Source organism: Lissotriton vulgaris, chromosome 3_1 (genome assembly GCF_964263255.1).
Source record: "Lissotriton vulgaris chromosome 3_1, aLisVul1.2, whole genome shotgun sequence".
Classification (NCBI taxonomy): domain Eukaryota; kingdom Metazoa; phylum Chordata; class Amphibia; order Caudata; family Salamandridae; genus Lissotriton; species Lissotriton vulgaris.
In genome coordinates, this window is record NC_141689.1 from 1,222,553,917 (window position 1) to 1,222,574,795 (window position 20,879).

Consider the following 20,879-nt stretch of genomic DNA (forward strand, 5'->3'; position numbering starts at 1 on the left):
CTCGGCATCCTGTGATTCTGGGCAAATCACTTAATCTCCCGTGCCTAATAAAAATGAATGTGTCCTTGTGTAACGAAACTGGTGCTCCTGTAAAGCGCTCTGAACCCTGATCTCCTCGGCTCTAGTTTGCGCAATATAAAACTCTAAAAAAAAAAAAAAAATAATTATAAAAATGTTTTTTTAAATACATGCTCAGCACCAACTGGCCTCCCAATCTTTTCCGAGTAGAGGCCGGGTAGCAGGCCGACCGCATCCAGGTCTCAGTGGCAGACCCTTACCCAAAGTTCAGGCCCCCCTAGATACAGCTGCTTCAAAACCACTTTAATTTGTCTGTGGCAGCACAAGATTACCAGTAGGACAGGGAGTCCTCTTTCACCTCCCTAGATGGAGGAGCATTACCTCACATTAATGGGCACTCCAAATCGTAGAGCACATATACTCCTTACCTTTCCTACCCTATCCTCTAGACATGCCACCTCTACCGCAGAACCTCCGGAGGGCCACTTACCCACACTTCAAGAGGACGTTCTTTTCAGAAGAGAGCTAGAGAAAGGGTGTTGGCATGAGAAATGAGGACTTGCTATTACACCCATTCTTTCCTGGTGGCAAAAAAAGCATCCCCTGCTCTATCCTCTATGTGCGCACTCAGAACTTGTTCATCTGAAATAAGTTAAAGATGCTCACTTTGGCCCAAGTTCTGCATGCCCTGGATGCAGTTTACTGGATGATAGCATTGGACATGTAGGACACATATTTTTGCACTCATGTTCTACAGTCCCACAGATGTTACCTGCGGTTTCAGGTAGGCCAAGAACATTTTCAATTCTCCACGCTCCCCTTTGGCCACACCAGCACACCTCGGGCATTCACAAAGATGATGGTGGTGGTTCAAGCCCACCCGAGGATATTGGTAATACCAGTCTTTCAAAACTTTGATGACTGACTATTGAAGGTGGGCTTTCCTCAAACAGTTGTAAACCACTTCCAGACAATGACTGCACTGCGCACATTATTGTAGAGAAGTGTGGCTCAATGGTTAGAGCGGCAGACCCTGATGCAGTAGTCTGGCCGGGACCAGGGTTCAATTCCCGCCTCGGCGGGTCTCGGGCTCAATTTCCTCGGACCTGATAATTCTGGCCTCGGTGCCTATTCTGATCATGAGCCCCACTCTGCACCTCTGGGCAATAGCTTGCTTAATCTCTACAACGGCCCCAACAACGCTGAGGATGCCTGACTTCACCTTGGGGGTGCCCAGGAGTGGGCTCCTCACAGGGAAAGGCCAGGAAGGGTTCCTCGGCGGTATTCGTACAAGCGCCGAGATGCCTCCGGGTAGTTGTGCGCTATATAAGTGCGTAATTATCCTTATTGTGCTTTTCCATCAATGTGCCAGAGTAACACCTGACTCCTTCACAAAGGCTTGCTTTCATTGGTGCCGTCATGGACACTATGCTCTTCTGAGCCATCCCTCTGCCTCAACGAGTCCAGGATGCTTCAACCCTTAACCTGGGTCTCCCTGAGACCGGCTTTTAGGCTTCTTGACTTCTTGGCCTCCTGCTTCTGGACCACTTCAAGAGGTACATGCAGGTTCTGCAGTGAGAAGGGGCGGGAGGGAGTAATATCTCCAGATGGACCATTTAATAAATATTCAGATCTGCTATGGACTAGCCAAAAAGCAGACCGAGAAGGTTTGCGGGCTTACTCCACCAGAGTGAAGGCTGCTACCACTGCGCTGGCATGTGGTGAGCCAATCTCCATAGGCTCAGCACTACGGAGACTTGCCAGAGTCCATAGAGATGTCGAAGGAGATTAAGAAAGACCTGCAGTGATGTCTACTCAATCGCAATTGGACTAGCAGTAGACCTCTTCCCTTATCCAACCCAGAACTAACATTTGTGACGAATGCATCAGTGCTCAGTTGTGAAGGTTATTTTGGGAGAGAAGGTCAGAGGGCTCTGGTGCTCAGCGGAAGCTTGCCTCCTCATCAACTTGCTGGAGATTTGAGCATTTCATCTGGCATTGAAGGCGTTCCTCATGACCATCATGGAGGAACTGGTGCAAGTTCTCACAGACAAGATGACCGCATGTAGCATTACAACAGACAGGGGGAGTGGGGTCATGGGTCCTGTACCTGGAGGCGCTGCACCTCTGGAAGTGGCTGAACTCTAATGTCCTCTCCCTTATTGTCCAGCACCTGGCAGGATTGTTATACTCCAATGCGGACAAACCTAGCAGACATTGCCTAGCCATCATGAATGGGGTTACACTCAGAGGTGGCACAGGGCATCTTCCAGCAATCGGGAGAATCCTGGCTCAAACTATTTGCCACCGCAGAAAATAGTGTTGTGCGGTGAGTTCCCAAGGCAGCTCTGCCTTGGAGATGCCTTCCACCTGGACTGGGGGGGTTCAGAACTCCTGTATGCCTTTCCACCCCAATCTCCCCTACCTAGAGTACTGAAAAAGATCAAGAAAGACCGGGACCAAGTCATCCTAGTGGTCCCGACTGGGTGAGGTGTGTGGTACCTGGAACACCTTGCCATATGTCCACCAATCCGGCTGCCCTTTGGGAGGTCCTCCTGTCACAGCAGCAGAGTTGAGTCTTACAGGCACGTCTGCACAACACATTTGTGCAGCTTGAGCTGCAGAAATTAATGACTTTCAATCTCCCTCCTGAAGTGGTTGGTGTCATCTTGTCAGTCCAGTGTCCATCAAACAGATCTGTTTATGTAGGATGCTGGGAGAAGATGGTTGCCTGGTGTGTCTCTCAAGATGTTCAACCAATGCATGCACAACTATCCAATGGTCTCTTGTTTTATTTGTCTTTAGCTCAACAAGGCCGTATTGTGGCAACAGCTAAAGGTTACTTTTCATCCTTATTACGTTTACCTGATCAAACATCCTTCTTCAAGTCACCTTGATGCATTTTGTGAACGGTCTTGTCCACATGTACCTGCCAGGACCCTTTGTGATGCCTCGCCGGGACCATAACCTGGTTCTTACCTTCTTGATTGATTTGCACACCCTATGAACCAGTGCACAGTTGTTCTATTTGGCTGCTTACCATCAAGACCGTGTTTCTCATAGTTATAACTTTGGCCAAGTGAGGTGAGTGAGCGAGCTCCAAGCATTGTGCATCATAACACCATTTACCTCTGTCTTCCTGGACAAATTAATCCTCCACACAAAAGCAGAATTCCTCTCCAAGGCAGCCACGCCCTTCTACATAGGGCAAACCATCACCTTGCCGGCTTTCTACCCACCACCTCACCCCTTCAAGGAAGAACAGCTTCATCGCCTTGATCCAAAAAGAACACTTGGCTTCTATGTTGATCGGTCTAAAGAGAACTGACCGAATGACCAACTTCCTCTGGGGCGAAGAAGGGGCGGGAGAGAGTATTATCTCCAGATGGACCATGTAATAAATATTAAGATCTGCTGTGGACTAGCCAAAAAGCAGACCTGAGAAGGTTAGCTGGCTTACTCCACCAGAGTGAAGACTGCTACCACTGAGCTAGCATGTGGTGTCCCATTCATGGACATTTGTCAGGTTGCTATGTGGCTATTGTAAACAAAACACGCCTTACCTACTTAACAATACATCAAAGCTTTATGGCCATCATAGGGGATCTGATATACCATCTAGATCCTTCAAGTGTGTTAGGTAACACTAATCTCATGAGTCAAGGATGTAGGTTTAAGAAAGAAAAACAGACAAAGGTCCCCAAAACCTCAAAAAATGTGTGAAAACAGAGAGAGTGCCTCACGGTCGTAACTCCTGAGGGGGTTCATGGTTAACAATTGCCAGTATACCCACTTCTCATCATCACTCTCTCTGTATACAGTGTGTAAGAAATGACCAAGTATAACCAAGTGTATAAATAATAATAGTGGTATGTAAAAGAAATAACCAATACCAATGTGCACTCTTGTAAATCGTGTACCAATGCACCTAGAACCCGGAAGAAAAATAAACCAACGTGTTAAGTTCAACCAAAATTTAAACATTATATGGTAAGGGCTGCTAGCTCTCTGTCTTTATTCTGGTGCTGCAAGCCTCCCAAATTAAAAATGGGTATTCATATACCATCCATATTCAGATAGTGCCGACATGTTTCATTGCTCCACTTTCAGCAATTTCATCAGGGTAATCTGGGGTTCTTAGTCTTCTCACTTATATTTATGTCGGACCTGCGTCAAGGATTAAAACAGAACACAGAGGTGAAATCAAAAAAGCCCTCAGCCGAGGGTCTGCATTTGCGGTCACTCACACAAAACATACATGGACATGTGGAACGGAGAGTTACCTTATGCTTGCCAAATCAGAGCGTACCGGCAATCATACAGGGGACCCCGTGTCACGTGATCACGTGTCCGCCAGTGGCTCAGTGTATCTCAAGCCCCCTGGGAAAATCAATGTATAAAAAAGAATTGTCGCATGTCAGGCAAAGATACAGATATCACTTTCGCTCTCCAATCTACATTCTTCATGAGGGACAGCCCACTATTCCCGACGGGTTTGCCTCATACCACACACCGTGATACTACTCTCTTCTGAACTACCCGTCACTCAACCCAACAGCGTTTGCCAAGATGGTAATGTACTTGAAAGGTGGGAGTTAATCCTCCACATCATCATGCACCCGACATATTTTTTTAGAGAAGAAAGGTTGCATACCCGGGTAGTCGGACCCCCTGTGCCGCGCACTGGCGGGCAACCAAAGATGTCTAATCATGCATCTCGTAACCAAGTGCCCGTTATTAAAAACATTCATACATCAAAGGCGCAAACATTTCTATAGTTACATAACGCCTTACTCGTGCCGCGTCCTTCCGGCGCTTCCGACGGTCCCACAGCCATGTTCCCGTCTGAACACGGAAGTAGCCGCGATTCCTAACCACGCCCACCACGTTGCATGACGATACACTTCAGGAGCAACTACGGCGTCCATCTTAGGTAGGGATATTGTTGTTTGCAGAAGGGACACCTCGCCGTCTTTGGAATAATTACAATTAAACGGCGAGATGTAACGAATCCAGAGAAACACAACGCATAGTATTAGAGAGAAGTGTAGTCAGTGTGGGGGGTCATTGTATAAAAGGGGACATACCCCCTTATTTCTGAGGTCAGAAGTCAATGGTTATATTCGTGCTCACACACCAGGCAGAGTGTTGTGAAGTTATTAAATACTCAGTGCCTGCTCATTCCCGCCTGACAGGGGCACACAAAACTTATCACAAAAATATTCGGCCAGTGAGGATCATCCGATTAACAACAAGGCAAAAACAGAGCGGGCTCAAAAAGTTGTTGATTTCTTTGGATAAGGGAACAACCGAGCTTACACCCTGAACTGTAAGCCGATGTAACAGGCCAGCAAGATACAGGTGCCCTAAAACAGTGATTACTGGAGATACTAGGATTACCTCCTACTCACTTTGTTCCATTCGATATTTTCATTAAGCCCCTCCAGGTCTGCCTTTTCTGAAAAAATCAACTTTGCCTCTTTTCTTGCTAGAATTAAATCTAAATTGTGTGTCTCTCCAACTACCTTCTCTAGGACTGTCCATGTGAGATCTTTTTGGTCATGTCCCTTCTCAATGAAATGTTGTACTAGGCGGGTAGTAAGTTTCTTGGCTCTTATCGTACTTAGATGTTCTTGTATGCAAATTTTTACTTTCCGAGAGGTAAGACCAATGTAGTACAGCCTACAGCTGCAAGTCAGTCTGTAAATGACGTGTGATGTGTTACAGTTACTGAAGCGGTTTAGGAACCAAGTTCTCCCACCCTGCAAAACAATGCTTTTCGTTGCCGAGGTGTAGCTGCACACAGAGGGAATGGTACTCGGCTGGACTACTCAGGGGCATCGAGTGTGGACCATCTTATCCCGTAAGTTGGATGTCCTTTTAAAGGCGAACCTGGGGGGCCGGCATCTTGCTCGTCTGTGTGTCGAAAATGGACCAATGCTTTCTGATAATTTGTCCCATTCTGGTGGACAGAGGGTCGAAAGTGGTAATCACTGGAAGAAAAATCTGCTTCGCTTTGTCATTTCTTTCCAGGAGTGCCTCACATGGAGTGTTTAATGCCCTCTTCTGTGCATGTTTTATGACCTTCACTGGATATTCTCTATTCTTAAGTTTAGTGACGAGCTCCTCTGATTGATTCATGAAGGCTTCAGTGGTGGAGCAGTTACGCCGATATCTCAAGAACTGCCCTACTGGAAGGTTATTCCTGAGGGCTCTAGGATGAAAAGATTTGTAGTGGAGGAAAGAGTTTCTGTCAGTGCTCTTGTGATGTACGCTGGTAGTCCGTTTGTGATCCATCACAGTAATATCCACATCAAGATACACCGCTGACCTATTGCTGATAGTCCAGGTGAACCGAAGACTGGTGTCAGCTTGGTTGAGCCACTGTAAAACATCTGGAGTAGGTCCTCTGTATCTGTCCAGATACAGAGGATGTCGTCGATATATCTTTTCAATACTGCGATGTTTGCCAAGTATGGATTGGAGGGATGCTATACCATATTCTCCTCGAACTGGCCTAGATATATGCAGGCCAGACTGGGGGCAAATGTAGCCCCCATCGAGGTCCCTGATGTCATCATTTGGCTTACTTTGACCGCCTCTGCCAGCTTATTAACTAGGAACGTCTGTCAATCATGTCTTAGTTCCACCTATTGGGAGTATTCATCTCTTAACTAATGCTGTTGGCTGTGTGGGTTTATTTATCCTTCTCCAGTCCAGTGCTTGCATTGAACTACATGAGGCTACTATACAACTATAACTTTTGACTTAGGGATACCAGAGTGCATACCATCAACTGTCCCAAATCCAATACCACAACTAAAGTATGTGCTTTCTTCTTTAATCTCAAGGACTATTTGCTGTACAACAAAACAAAGGTGCACTCTGAGTACAGCAACTAGTCCCAGTGAATAAATGAGCCTGCTGAGTAGTGTACTATGATCTGTATTGACAAACATTCCCTAATACATAGACGACTCAGGAGAGCTATCTTGATGACCACAAAGAGATTCACACACACATGGCAATTGGAGCCTAGAAGCCTTCATTCCCATTAATGAGGTACTACATCACCTTCATGTCTCTTCACACTTGAGACATGGACCTCTGCGCTCTGGTGAGGTTGCCCTGGGAGTGTCTGTTTACTCCACCCTTTGAGTTTGCGCTCTGAGCAATGAGGCAAGTGACCGTATCACTTGAGAAGGTCTAGTGGGGTTTTTCTCCTGGGTCATATAAAGCAACACTAAAAGATGGGCAGACTAAAGACCCCTCGATGGGCATCTTTGCCTTACTCTCTCAGGGAATACCAGTGGATCTGGGCACTGATTGGCTCCTATTCATCTCTTTCACTGTCCTATACAGCAAAGATAACCTTAGAATAGGATAGCCTGATAACAATGCACACCAGGTGTTCAGGGCTAGCCTACTAATACCCTGCCAAAGGGTAATCTCCCGGTCCTCTGAAAGGATCTGTCCCAGGTATAGATTTCCAGAATGCACTCTCCCACCACCAGCTGTCAGGGAGGGCTGACGTCCAGCAACTCTGGTCTTCACTGTCCAACAGTGGCACCTCACTAGGCTCCTATAACATGTCTTGCACTTCAGTCATACGCCACAGCACCTCTGCTGATGTTCGCCCCCCAGTCGAAGTCACGTACACCAGACCCAAGCACCCCTTTCTTCTTGCATTGCTCACCTGACTTGGTTGCAGGTATTATGTGCTGTCATAAGACGGGGCCTGGTCACTACTCATGTGCAAACACCGCACTAGAAAAAATGTCCCCATATAAATATGGTAGCATGATTTTAAACCTATATCAGTGAGCACAACATCTTTTAAGTGAACACTAGAAAACAACATAATTCGATTCAAATGCATGTGAGAAGGAGAGAGCAATCGTGCACATGTAATGGCAGGTACAACTCCTTTGACCTTAGAAGGTGGGCAATAAACAAATGTGTCCTGCAAATCTAGCCGTAATAATGGCTTTCTTGTCCTCCAGTTCCTGAAACTAAATTGAGACGTGTCAGGATACCCAGCATTACTAGAGGCTTTCATGGTGTAAAACCTTGTATGCACATATTTAATGATTGAGCACCAAGTAAATGTTTAACTTAGATAGTAATTTTATTTTTTCTATTTCAGAGGATCTGTGGTGAACCAGGATGACTTGTACAAGGCTTTGTCTAGTGGCCAGATAGCAGCTGCTGGACTGGATGTCACTGTTCCAGAACCACTTCCAGTTGACCATCCACTCCTCTCCTTGAAGAATTGTGGTAATTATAGGCATTTTAAACTTTGTATGAAGTGTGTTGTCCAGTATTAAAAAAAACACATTTAGGTGGAGAAGGTAACTACAAATCATTGTGTAAAGTTTCAGAAACTCCTTTACTGCAGCCATAATTTCCTCTTTCCATCCTAATATAATAAAGAGAGAGCCCAAACCTTTGAGGCGGGTAATCTCGGGAACCACAGCACCAATCATAACACCCAATACAGCGTTGGAAAGGGCAGTTGCAGCAGAAGGACATAGGCTATGCAGACGCCCACCATATACATTTAAAAGGTAAAAGAACCGTGCCAGCAAAGTAGACCCTTGTGGGCGTGTCTGCGTTGTGCTGTGGGCGTGTGCTGCGGGGGCGTGACAAACGCTGGGGGCTTGTGGTACGTTCCACCCTTCATGCCATGTCTCATATCGTGTGCTAATCCCACCCTGCTCCCTTTAAATACCCCTGCACCCCATAATCATAACCCACCCTTACTCCTTAAAATAGCCCAACACCCTTAAACACTAACCCATCTTAACCCTATAAATATACCCTGTAACCCAAACCTACCCCTGAACCCTAAAAATACCCCTGTACCCCCAAACCTAGCCCTGAACCCTACAAATACCCCTGTCTACCCCTGAACCCTAAAATACCCCTGTACCCCAAAACCCAAACCTAGCCCTGAACCCTTAAAATACCCCTTTACCCCAAAACCCAAACATAACCCTGAACCATAAAAATAACCCTGTACCCCAAAACCCAAACCTGAACCCTAAAAATACCCCTGTACCCCCAAACCTAGCCCTGAACCCTTAAAATACCCCTGTACCCCAAAACGCAAACCTACTCCTGAACCCTAAAAATACCCCTGTACCCCAAAACCCAAACCTAACCCTGAACCATAAAAATAACCCTGTACCCCAAAACCCAAACCTACCCCTGAACCATAAAAATAACCCTGTACCCCAAAACCCAAACCTACCCCTGAACCATAAAAATAACCCTGTACCCCAAAACCCAAACCTAGCCCTGAACCCTAAAATGCCCCTCTACCCCAAAACGCAAACCTACCCCTGAACCCTAAAAATACCCCTATACCCCAAAACCCAAACCTAGCCCTGAAACCTAAAAATACCCCTGTACCCCAAAAGCCATACCTATCCTTAAACCCTAAAACTATCCCTGTACCACATAACCCAAAACTATATCTGAACCCTTAAAATACCCAAACACCCCAAAACATATACCTTAGTACCCCAAAACATATACCCATACTTACCTTATCCAAACATTTAAAAAAAACATGCTTTTACCATTCATGCATTTACAACGAATTTCGTTGTAAATGTATGCGTGGTAAAAGCATATAAAATGTAATGCCATGCGTAATAATGGCATTGCGGAGTCATGGTAGTTTCGTAATGAAAGTATGCGGAGTGATGGTATGCGGAAAGAAAGTTGCGGACTAATGGGTGTTTACCCTCCCCCGGTAAGTACATTGGTGGCACGGCGGCCCACATCTCCAGCAACATACTCATATTTTTTCACCACCGATTTGAAAAAGGCACAGGTCTCTATCATTGATGGCCACCACCGACATACACTTTTAGACATACCTCCCGCCACAAGTTCTAGAATTGCGAACTTTAGAGCTGGGGAGCTACGTTTGAATCTCGGCATCAGCTCAACATCTTGTGATTCCAGGCAAATCGCTTTGTCTACCCGTGCCTACCACAAATGAATGTGTTCTTCTGTAATGTGTATTGTGCTCATGCCATGTGGTCGAGTTTGCGCTATATAATATTGCAAGGAAAAATAAAGTAGGGAAACTGAGTTCACACACTACTGAACGCGCACTCTTAAGTGCATCAGCAGTGCACTGTGAATCGGAGCGTTTCACAGGCCTGTCACAGATAAGAAATGCTAACAAAACAAAATCCTACAAAACCATATACTACTGGCCGGCAGCAATTCATACCCAGACAACGTCGGCCGGGCTGCTAGTTAATGCATGAAGTGCATAAGAATGTTTTCTCCCCTTTCGCCCCACTCTGAAGGCTTCTACCTCTAATGGCTTTAAGGGCCCGACAGTTGGTTCTGAAGAGCCAGAGTGTAGATGACTCATCAAGTCAGAAGGAAGTGAAAACCAAGTAAACACACAAAATACATGGAGCTGTGGAAAGGCATGACAGTGTTGTGTAGGTGACAACCTTAATCTGCTTTAAGAGTAATTCAGATTGCAGGTCACTTCAGCTTGGAAGACCCCATTCCTAGTAGGGGAAAGTAACTTGAAACTTCAAAAGTCTTTGCAATGAGATGTTTTTGATGAATGATTGGTTATAGAATGTCTTGTATGCACTACAACTTGTATGTTGCTCTGCTAACCAAATAACTCCATGCACATCCTGTTTTGAGGCGTGGATGCACATTTTATCTGAAAGTGAAGTAGTTGGTGTTCTGTGGATGGTCTTTGGGAACTTATTCCATATCAGGAGTATCTGAATGGAGAAATATGAGCCTCCCCCTTAAAGATGAAGGTTGTTCTTGGCATCTGAAATAGGTGTTGGTCAAGAGGGTCATAGTGCTCCAAAGATGAAGTGCTGTTTTAGAACAATAAGGTTGGTGGGGCCTTTGTAGTAAGGCAAGTGTCCTTAAAGGTGATTCTGTCATTGGTATGCATTGGTTTTAGACCTTTCAGAATCAGTAAAACTGAATTCCAGGCTTCTTGTTGGGTCAACGGTTTGACTACAGTTGTCTTAATCCCCTGAAATCCATAATATTTGTTGTGGCACGCCACTGTGACGCACGTTCAATAGATTGATGCGGTGGGCAAATGTGTCGCTGCCCAATTTGCCCCCCCCCCCCCTCAGTGAAATACCAGTTCAGTCATCCTGCTGTCGCGATACGACCAAGCCATCTGGAATGAGATGGAAAACCTAATTCAGCACTTTTCAGACCAATTTAGAAAACTGGGTCAGGAGTTGGTGGCAAAAGGTAAAATAATGTCCAAAAACAATATTAGATCCGCTTTGGGTGCAGCAGACACCGCTGCTCAAAGCATACACACCAGTGTTTTCCTTTTGCTGGGCCCACTTGTTGCACTTGTCTGGATTCAAACCATAGATGCAGAAACATCTTCTCAACTTGCCTTTCCTTGGCGAGCATCTGTTCGGCACGCAAGTGGATGAGTTGTTGGAGAAAATTAAGAAGGACACTGAGACAGCCAAAGAATGTTTGCCTTTCAGACCCCAGGTTCCTTTCGCTGCACACAGTGTTGTGGAAGGGCAAAGACAACCGCCCTTGAGGTATCGACATCTTTCACCAGACAGCAGCAAACACCCTCTTGTGGTTACTACAGGGGAGAGTACATAGGCAACTAAAGAAGGGGCAGGGAAAAGATGCAGCCCCAATGGGGCCACACCTCCCAAACAGTGACCCTCTTAACCTCCCAACCGACCATCTAACACCCGTCGAGGGAAGATTGCAAGGGTTTCTATCTCACTGGGCAGAGATGAAAATTATATGTATAAAGCGCTTGAATGCCTGGACGCTTCTTGGTACTGGCTATTGCTGGATCTGTGTACATAAACAGGATAGTGAAAGTACAGCTGTTCAGCATGTCTGACTAATAAATAATATCCCCTCAGACCCCTGGGTTCTAGATATTATAGCAGAGGAGTACTGTCTAAAACTCGCACAAACACCTCCCCGCCACCCCCGCAGACACAGACTATCCCTGGAACATCAGCATCTGCTCCAAGAGGAGATACAGGCACTACTCAAAAAAGGAGCCATAGAACCTATTCTGCCACACCACTGCGTCGAAGGGGTATACTCCTTAAACTTCCCGATTCCCCAAAAGGATGGGTCTCTATGGCCCATCCTCAACCTGAGGCCACCCAACAAGTACAACCTGTCAGAACACTTCCACATGGTGACACTCCTGGGTGTCATTCCTCTACTACAGCAAGGCGACTTCATGATCGCCCTCAACCTGAAGGATGCCTAATTCCACATTACCATCCACCCTTCACATCGAAGGTTCCTCCGGTTTGTGATCCCCATTGTCAGTTCAAAGTGCTGCCTTTTAGAGTAACCATAGCTCCCAGGGTGTTCACAAAGTGCCTTGTAGTGGTAGCTGCTCACCTCAGAAGGAGCGGTGTCCACGTCTTCCCTTACCTGGACGATTAGGTGATCAGGAGCGCAATGCAGTAGCAATGCCAAGCGCACACCCACCTCACAATACATCTCTTGCACAGCCTAGGCGTCGCCATCAATGCCACCATGTCCAAATTCCAGCCCCTGCAAGTACAGCCCTTCCATGAGCCATACATGACTCTCTAGTAGGGAAGGTGCACCCCAGCCCAGCAAGGGTACCAGCATTCCAAATTCTGCTACCTCTTTTTCAGCCGTATCGGCTTGACATTTTCAGGAGGGTTATACACCCCATAGGTGCACCTCCTAGGCATGAGGGCCCCTTGCATTGCCATAGGCCCACATGCCAGATTACACTTGAGTCTGTTGCAGGAGTGCCTGGCGGCACAATGCGGTACAAAAGGGGGTGGTGATGGACGGAGCATCTGAATCAATCAAACACTTACACCCAGTCAAAAGATCTGGGTTTAATCCATCACCGTTCTTTATCCCACACTGCCACCCCAGTTCAGACATGGCTATATGCAAATTAGTCTGACCCTGTGCCTCATGGGAACAGTCCAGCCCGAACTGCCAAGCCATGTCTTCCCTGGACCGGAAACAAGCTTCTGAGGACCGGTTTCTGGCATTCCAGCCATCTTCAGCCCGGCTTGCTTGAATCCAGTGGCAAAGTGAGCAAGGGACTCACGTCTGAGCATACCCTGCCACACTTATGGCGGCCAAAAGCGGTACAAAAAGGGGTGGTGATGGACGGAGCATCTGAATCAATCAAACACTCACACCCAGTCAAAAGATCTGGGTTTAATCCATCACCGTTCTTTATCCCACACTGCCACCCCAGTTCAGACATGGCTATATGCAAATTAGTCTGACCCTGTGCCTCATGGGAACAGTCCAGCCCGAACTGCCAAGCCATGTCTTCCCTGGACCGGAAACAAGCTTCTGAGGACCGGTTTCTGGCATTCCAGCCATCTTCAGCCCGGCTTGCTTGAATCCAGTGGCAAAGTGAGCAAGGGACTCACGTCTGAGCATACCCTGCCACACTTATGGCGGCCAAAAGCGGTACAAAAAGGGGTGGTGATGGACGGAGCATCTGAATCAATCAAACACTCACACCCAGTCAAAAGATCTGGGTTTAATCCATTCCCGTTCTTTAGCCCACTCTGCCACCCCAGTTCAGACATGGCTATATGCAAATCAGTCTGACCCTGTGCCTCATGGGAACAGTCCAGCCCGAACTGCCAAGCCATGTCTTCCCTGGACCGGAAAAAAGCTTCCGAGGACCGGTTTCTGGCATTCCAGCCGTCTTCAGCCCGGCTTGCTTGAATCCAGTGGCAAAGTAAGCAAGGGACTCACGTCTGAGCATACCCTGCCACACTTATGGCGGCCAAAAGCGGTACAAAAGTGGGTGGTGATGGACGGAGCATCTGAATCAATCAAACACTCACACCCAGTCAAAAGATCTGGGTTTAATCCATCACCGTTCTTTATCTCACACTGCCACCCCAGTTCAGACATGGCTATATGCAAATTAGTCTGACCCTGTGCCTCATGGGAACAGTCCAGCCCGAACTGCCAAGCCATGTCTTCCCAGGACCGGAAACAAGCTTCCGAGGATCGGTTTCTGGCATTCCAGCCATCTTCAGCCCGGCTTGCTTGAATCCAGTGGCAAAGTGAGCAAGGGACTCACGTCTGAGCATACCCTGCCACACTTATGGCGGCCAAAAGCGGTACAAAAAGGGGTGGTGATGGACGGAGCATCTGAATCAATCAAACACTCACGCCCAGTCAAAAGATCTGGGTTTAATCCATTCCCGTTCTTTAGCCCACTCTGCCACCCCAGTTCAGACATGGCTATATGCAAATCAGTCTGACCCTGTGCCTCATGGGAACAGTCCAGCCCAAACTGCCAAGCCCTGTCTTCCCTGGACCGGAAACAAGCTTCCGAGGACCGGTTTTTGGCATTCCAGCCGTCTTCAGCCCGGCTTGCTTGAATCCAGTGGCAAAGTAAGCAAGGGACTCACGTCTGAGCATACCCTGCCACACTTATGGCGGCCAAAAGCGGTACAAAAGGGGGTGGTGATGGACGGAGCATCTGAATCAATCAAACACTCACACCCAGTCAAAAGATCTGGGTTTAATCCATCACCGTTATTTAGCCCACTCTGCCACCCCAGTTCAGACATGGCTATATGCAAATCAGTCTGACCCTGTGCCTCATGGGAACAGTCCAGCCCGAACTGCCAAGCCATGTCTTCCCTGGACCGGAAACAAGCTTCCAAGGACCGGTTTCTGGCATTCCAGCCGTCTTCAGCCCGGCTTGCTTGAATCCAGTGGCAAAGTGAGCAAGGGACTCACGTCTGAGCATACCCTGCCACACTTATGACGGCCAAAAGCGGCACAATGGTCTCAAGCAAAGGGTTTATGGGAAGATCTACTGACCTAGACTAGATGACTGCATCAGGGATATTGGGAAAAGGATAAGTGCTGGGAAAATGCATTGTTTGTAATGTTAGGTAAATCGGTCATTCAAACCCGTGGAGTACAAGGGGGAAAGTGCCACAATTTCTGAGGCTGCACTAGAGGACTGTTGAGGTTTGTTAGCCTCAATCAAAATTAATCAGTAAGTCCTTTTCTTCACTGTTAATGCCGCCCCTAAGCGGTAATCAACCCTTATCCCGCATTTTTTATCCCGCATACCATTAGCCCGCATACTATAATCCCGTAATTGCTTTCAGCCCGCATACCATTATACCGCATTTTTTTATAACGCATGTGCTTTTATCACGCATGCCTTTACAACGAATTACGTTGTAAAGGCATGTATGGTAAATGTATTTGCGTTGTAAACCACGACGATAAGAGAGGTAAGTGGGTTTGGGTTAATTTTTAAGGGTGGGGGTCGTGCTGGGGTAGTGATTGTGTAGTGTAGTGTTGTGTTAGTGTAGTGTTGAGTTGTGGTGGTTGTTTAGTGTAGGGTCGTGCTGGGGAAAGTGTAATAGGGGTTAGGGGTAGTGTTTTAGGGGGTAGGGTAGTGTTGTAGTGTTTGCGTAGTGTAGGGTCATGCTGGGGGTAGTGTTTTAGGGTTTAGGGTAGTGTTGTAGTGTTTGCGTAGTGTAAGGTCATGCTGGGGGTAGTGTTTTAGGGTTTAGGGTAGTGTTGTAGTGTTTGCGTAGTGTAGGGTCATGCTGGGGGTAGTGTTTTAGGGTTTAGGGTTGTGTTGTAGTGTTTGCGTAGTGTAGGGTCATGCTGGGGGTAGTGTTTTAGGGTTTAGGATTGTGTTGTAGTGTTTGCGTAATGTAGTGTCATGCTGGGGGTAGTGTTTTAGGGTTTAGGGTAGTGTTGTAGTGTTTGCGTAGTGTAGGGGCATGCTGGGGGTAGTGTTTTAGGGTTTAGGGTTGTGTTGTAGTGTTTGCGTAATGTAGTGTCATGCTGGGGGTAGTGTTTTAGGGTTTAGGGTAGTGTTGTAGTGTTTGCGTAGTGTAGGGGCATGCTGGGGGTAGTGTTTTAGGGTTTAGGGTTGTGTTGTAGTATTTGCGTAGTGTAGGGTCATGTATTGTTTTAGGGTTTAGGGTAGTGTTGTAGTGTTTGCGTAGTGTAGGGTCATGCTGGGGGTAGTGTTTTAGCGTTTAGGGTAGTGGTGTAGTGTAGTGTAGGGTAATGCTGGGGTGTAGTGGTTTAGTGTAGTAGTGTAGTGTTGTGTAGGGTCATGCTGGGGGTAATGTATTAAGGTACTGTTGTAGTGTTTGTGTAGGGAAGTAAAGTGCTTAATGGTAGTGTTGGGGGGTCGTGCTGGGTAGTGTAAATGTAGTAAAAGGACTGTAATGTAGGGTAGTGTAGGGTAGTGTTTGGTAGTGTATGGTAGGGTAGTGTACTTTCACTTACCTTTAAAACTTTTACAACGAGTATACCTTTAACATGCATGCTTTTACGTTGTAAAGGCATGCGTGCTAAAGGCATATTCGTTCTAAAAGTTTTAGTTCTTTTAGTTTGCGGCCTTATAGTATATGCGGGATGAAAAATGCGGGATGATGGTATGCGGGATGATTGTATGCGGAATTTCGTCATATATTCCCCCTAAGCAGTCCATAGAAAGTTCTAATGGTGTGCATATCTAGTATCGATTACATAAATGGACTTCAGCACCTTTTTCACGCACTGTTTATACTGCTGTATCCTAAATAACTACAGTCCCCAGCAGTGTGTAATTCAAATAAAAATTGAAAGGGGACTGTATAGGATGAAACATATGCACATAAACAATGTGTTTGTTGCATGTGTTGCCTCAGATAAACATCCTTGTCATACCACTCCCATCTAGTTTTGGGCTCAGATGTTTGCAAGTTGTTTTTCTTCATAGAAAGTCTTTCGAGTCAAAAAATCCACTGTGACTCTTCCTTTAGTTGGCAATGCGCATGAGCACTGACTCCATTTTAGATCGTTTTTTTCACGTCATCGGGTCCAGACATGTACTACCGGGGCTCTGAGTTTTGTCTAATTCCTGACACTACCGCTCAGGCCTACACAGTGCAATTCAAATCCGTTCATCGGGAAACCTTGGGCAACCGCATTCATCTCGACAACAACTTTTGGAGATCGACTCATCCATCAACTCCCAAAAGCAGGGTTTTTAGCTCTGTACGAGATTTCCTCCCCTCATCTTCAGTGACTTCTCTTCTAAAAATGCACTCAGGCAGGTGGAATGGATGCCTTTCCGAAGCTGTCCCCAGTGCCACTGCAATTATCCATGATCCGATCATCACGAAGTGTGCAACCTCTGCCTCTCCTTCAAAAACAACAGCGCCATGTGTCCGGCCTGCCTCACCTTGTGCTTGAAGACAGGCCTCTGGTAACACAAAAGGAGATAGGACCGCCAAAAGATGCTGTGGAAGGCCTCCAATGACACCCCCAACCTTTTCGGTGAAAAAGCTCAGCTTGATGTTGAAGAAGGTGAGGACCCTGTATCTATGAACTTTCCACCACATCAGCTGTCATCCAGTCTGCAGGTGTTGTTTTTCTCCACCTTGGTTTAGGAGGGAATAGAGCAAGGGCGTCTCTCCATCGCTGACAAGTCTCCTGTTATCGAGCAAAGTCCTCTGCAAGGGTTGTGTGTATGCCCCGCACTGAAACATACACCAAACCTCCGACAATGCCTCATACAGAGGCAGAGCACCATCCCCAAGGGGGTCAGGAATTATGACATTCTACTGCGACACAGCCTCCGGGGCTTCCACCACCTTTGGGCTCCAGACTGCATCCAACAAAAGCTTCGTAGTCGACACCACTCTCTGCATTTACACGTCTATGCCGTTGAGCCACAAAAGCTTTCACTAGCCTTGAGGACCTTCGAAGCCAAAGACTCCTTCGGTGCCGACACTGAGTCCCACCTCGACTCCTAGGCCACTGTCTGCTCCAAGACCACCACTGGCACCAAAACTATCCTCTTCACTGAGAATTTCATCAATGGCAGGCTCTGACAACTCAGAACAGGCAATCTTCTACAGACTCCAGGAGGAGCTGGATGCACTGCAAAAGTGGCCGTTCGTCCATCCCCACATGGAGATGTCAACAAAGCTCCCATCTGACTACACACTCCGAGCTTTGCCCAGGAAGAAGAACCTGACTTTCGAGGAGCAACTGGATTTGGAGCTCCTTGCTGCTCCTAAACCTAATAGACACAAGGACAGGGTGTAGGAAAGGGAACCTTTTTGACATGGTCATCCCCACTTTTTGCCTGGTATCTGATGCAATTTTGACAGAAGTGCACTTGGTTCCTGCTATCCAGGTCCCCAGTGCCAGATCCCTTTCCCTAAAACTGTACACTTGTTCCCCCAGTTGGCAAAAATGTAAGCACCCCCTTTAAGTCCCTAGTAAATAATCCCCCTGGTACCTATGGCAAGGAGGCTAAAGAGTGTCACTTAGGGCTGCAGCATGTATTATGCAACCGTAAGGGACCCCTCAGTACCATCATGCAAACTGCCATTTCAGGATGCATGCCATGGTGCAGAAAAAAGTGATGCCACGACATGGCCCGCCTCCTGTGTGCCATGCCTGCAGACACTGCATGCAATATAATTTAGCTATCCCTACAGCAGGCCTTACGATCCTAAGGCACGGTACACTATACTACATGTGTGGACATATCTGCTTGAGCAAAAATGTCTCTGTGTTGTCTAAGTCAATTCTTGGATAATACAAGTGAACAGTGGTGGACCGTGCTGGTAAGGGCGGTGGAGCGGTAGGGCGGGCGGCTGGGGGCAGGAAGTGACAAACGAGGGAATAGAGAAAATAAACAAATAAAACCACTTATTTTGTGGTCGCCACATCGCTGACTTGGTGATGTGGCTAGCACAGGGTAAGTGATTTTATTTATTTTTTTGTTTTATTTTCCCTATTTTGTCGTTCGTCACTTACAACTCCCTCTCCCCTGCCCCCAGTGCTTACCTGCACGGGCCGCTATTGCAAGTGAACAGGGAAGCCATTTTGAGAACATGTGCTGGACACTGGTATTTACGAGTTCCCAAGCTACCTGATGGCTTCACTGAAACTAGAGATGTTTGGTATCAAACATCTCTTATCCATAAATTCACACTGATTCCCGGATGGATTTATTAATGCATGCAACCAGAGGACACCTTAGAGGTACCCCCTGAAAACCTACCAGCTACTAGTGTACAGGCTGACTGGTGTAGACCAGTCTGCCACCACAGACTGGTTTCTGACCCCCGCAGGTGAGAGCCTGCGCTCTCTGAGGGCAGAAACAGTGCTATCACCTCCTCCAACCAAGATGGCTGAGTGATCAGCATATCAAGGCAGGAGACTTCAAAGGCCTCTGCTGCCTTTGATATGCGACCCAAGTCTTTCCCAGAAAGGGGAACTACCACCGTCTGCCCCGGACCCATTTGGCTCCAGGACAGGTGGGAAAATAAGCTAGTCAGGATGCATGTTCCTCCATCGGGCTAGTTCCACCCCGAAAGTGGGCTACCTGATGTGAACACAAAGCTTACCAATCCACCATCATGGTTTTGGTAAAATTAGTCTCACTGGGTCAGAGTTATGCCCACTTCCCACAGACACCCTAAAGGTAAGTCGCCCATTGGCTACTATGGGTCACTCCCCTTAATGCCACTAAATTGAGTATTTAGGAGACACCCCTGTTGCCAGGAACTTAGATTCGATGGATCCAGAAGAGAACCAATATGAGCCACAATCAACGAGAACTGAAGACTGCTGTGAACTTTTTGTGCGAAACCCTGCCTGCACTAGTCTCGACAATCGTGACAGAGTGACTAATTCTGCAGCTGAGTCGTTACGAAGAATCCCGGGTAGACTTCCAGCCCTTCGCAAATTGTCAGTAATCTTCCTTGGAGTACAGTAGCTACTCCCCTGTAGTCCACAGGCATTTGAAAAGCAAAATAGGGTTCACTGAGTTGCCGCTCCCTGTGCAGCCCGATGCAACAGCCCCCCTGAAAGAGGTACCTGTGCTCCTGATGGGCAGATCTGTCCACCTACTGAGTGAGAGGACACAAGGACCAACCAGAACCACATAAGTCCAATACCCGGGGTACCGGACCCCTTGCAGCAGCCAAGGCCTGTTTAAGTCCACTTGGGACTATAACCGCACCAAGAATGATTTTTGCACCATCAACTGGCAAGACTGATGACCACAATGCCCCAGGACACACAAAGCCCAGCTGACATTTTCACTCTGCACCCGTGCGCCCCAGCCTGTGTACTGACGAACTGGCTGTGCCTCCTTGTTCCGAGGACCCTTGTGACCTGAGGCCCCCAGTTGAGACCTTCCGGACTTGTCCCCAAGCCCCCCCGCTCCAGCCTGTATATAGGTGTTTCCACTGGTGTAGGGCGCAAAGCTACCAACCCACCCGGAGGGCCCCAGGGTAGGTAATGAGTAACTGCTGATGTTACTTTGGACCTTGGCACCCTACGACCCTAAACCCGGGAAGAGGCCTCCCAGAAACCGACCGTAAATACCTATATGCAACATATGCCTTTACTTCCATAAGGAAAAATTGCTGTATAAAGACTCATTTAAGGGAAAATTTTACTTACCTGTAAAAATCTATATTTAAAAAAAGTACTTTCTTGATAACAAAGTTCTTGGTTTCAAAATTTACATAGAAGTACTTTTTTTTCCTAAATTGGTCTTAGATTTAATGTTGAGTGTGTCTCATTTATTACCTTTGTTAGTACAACAAATGGTTAGCACTACCCTCTGATAAGCCTACCCTCTGATAAGCCTAAACTGCTTGCCCACACTAACACAAAAGAGCATTTAGTGTTATAATTTTGCCTCTATAAACCAATAAGGGTTGCCTGGACTCTTTACACAGTCTACCTCGTTTTGGTCCTTTATATAAAGAGCCAGCTTCCTACACAGAGGCACCAGCTCTCTGCACCATATTCTTTCTCTCCCA

The 20,879-nt window shown here is 47.0% G+C and overlaps 1 protein-coding gene across 1 annotated transcript in view; it reads left to right on the top strand.

Moving 5' to 3' along the window:
- LOC147727678 (glyoxylate reductase/hydroxypyruvate reductase-like) overlaps nucleotides 1-20,879 on the top strand; it is a 108,105-nt gene that overhangs the window by 57,585 nt on the left and 29,641 nt on the right. The window contains exon 8 of the mRNA XM_086961683.1: nucleotides 8,165-8,295. Coding sequence (XP_086817809.1) covers nucleotides 8,165-8,295 — 131 coding nt within the window. The remainder of the gene's footprint in view (nucleotides 1-8,164; nucleotides 8,296-20,879) is intronic.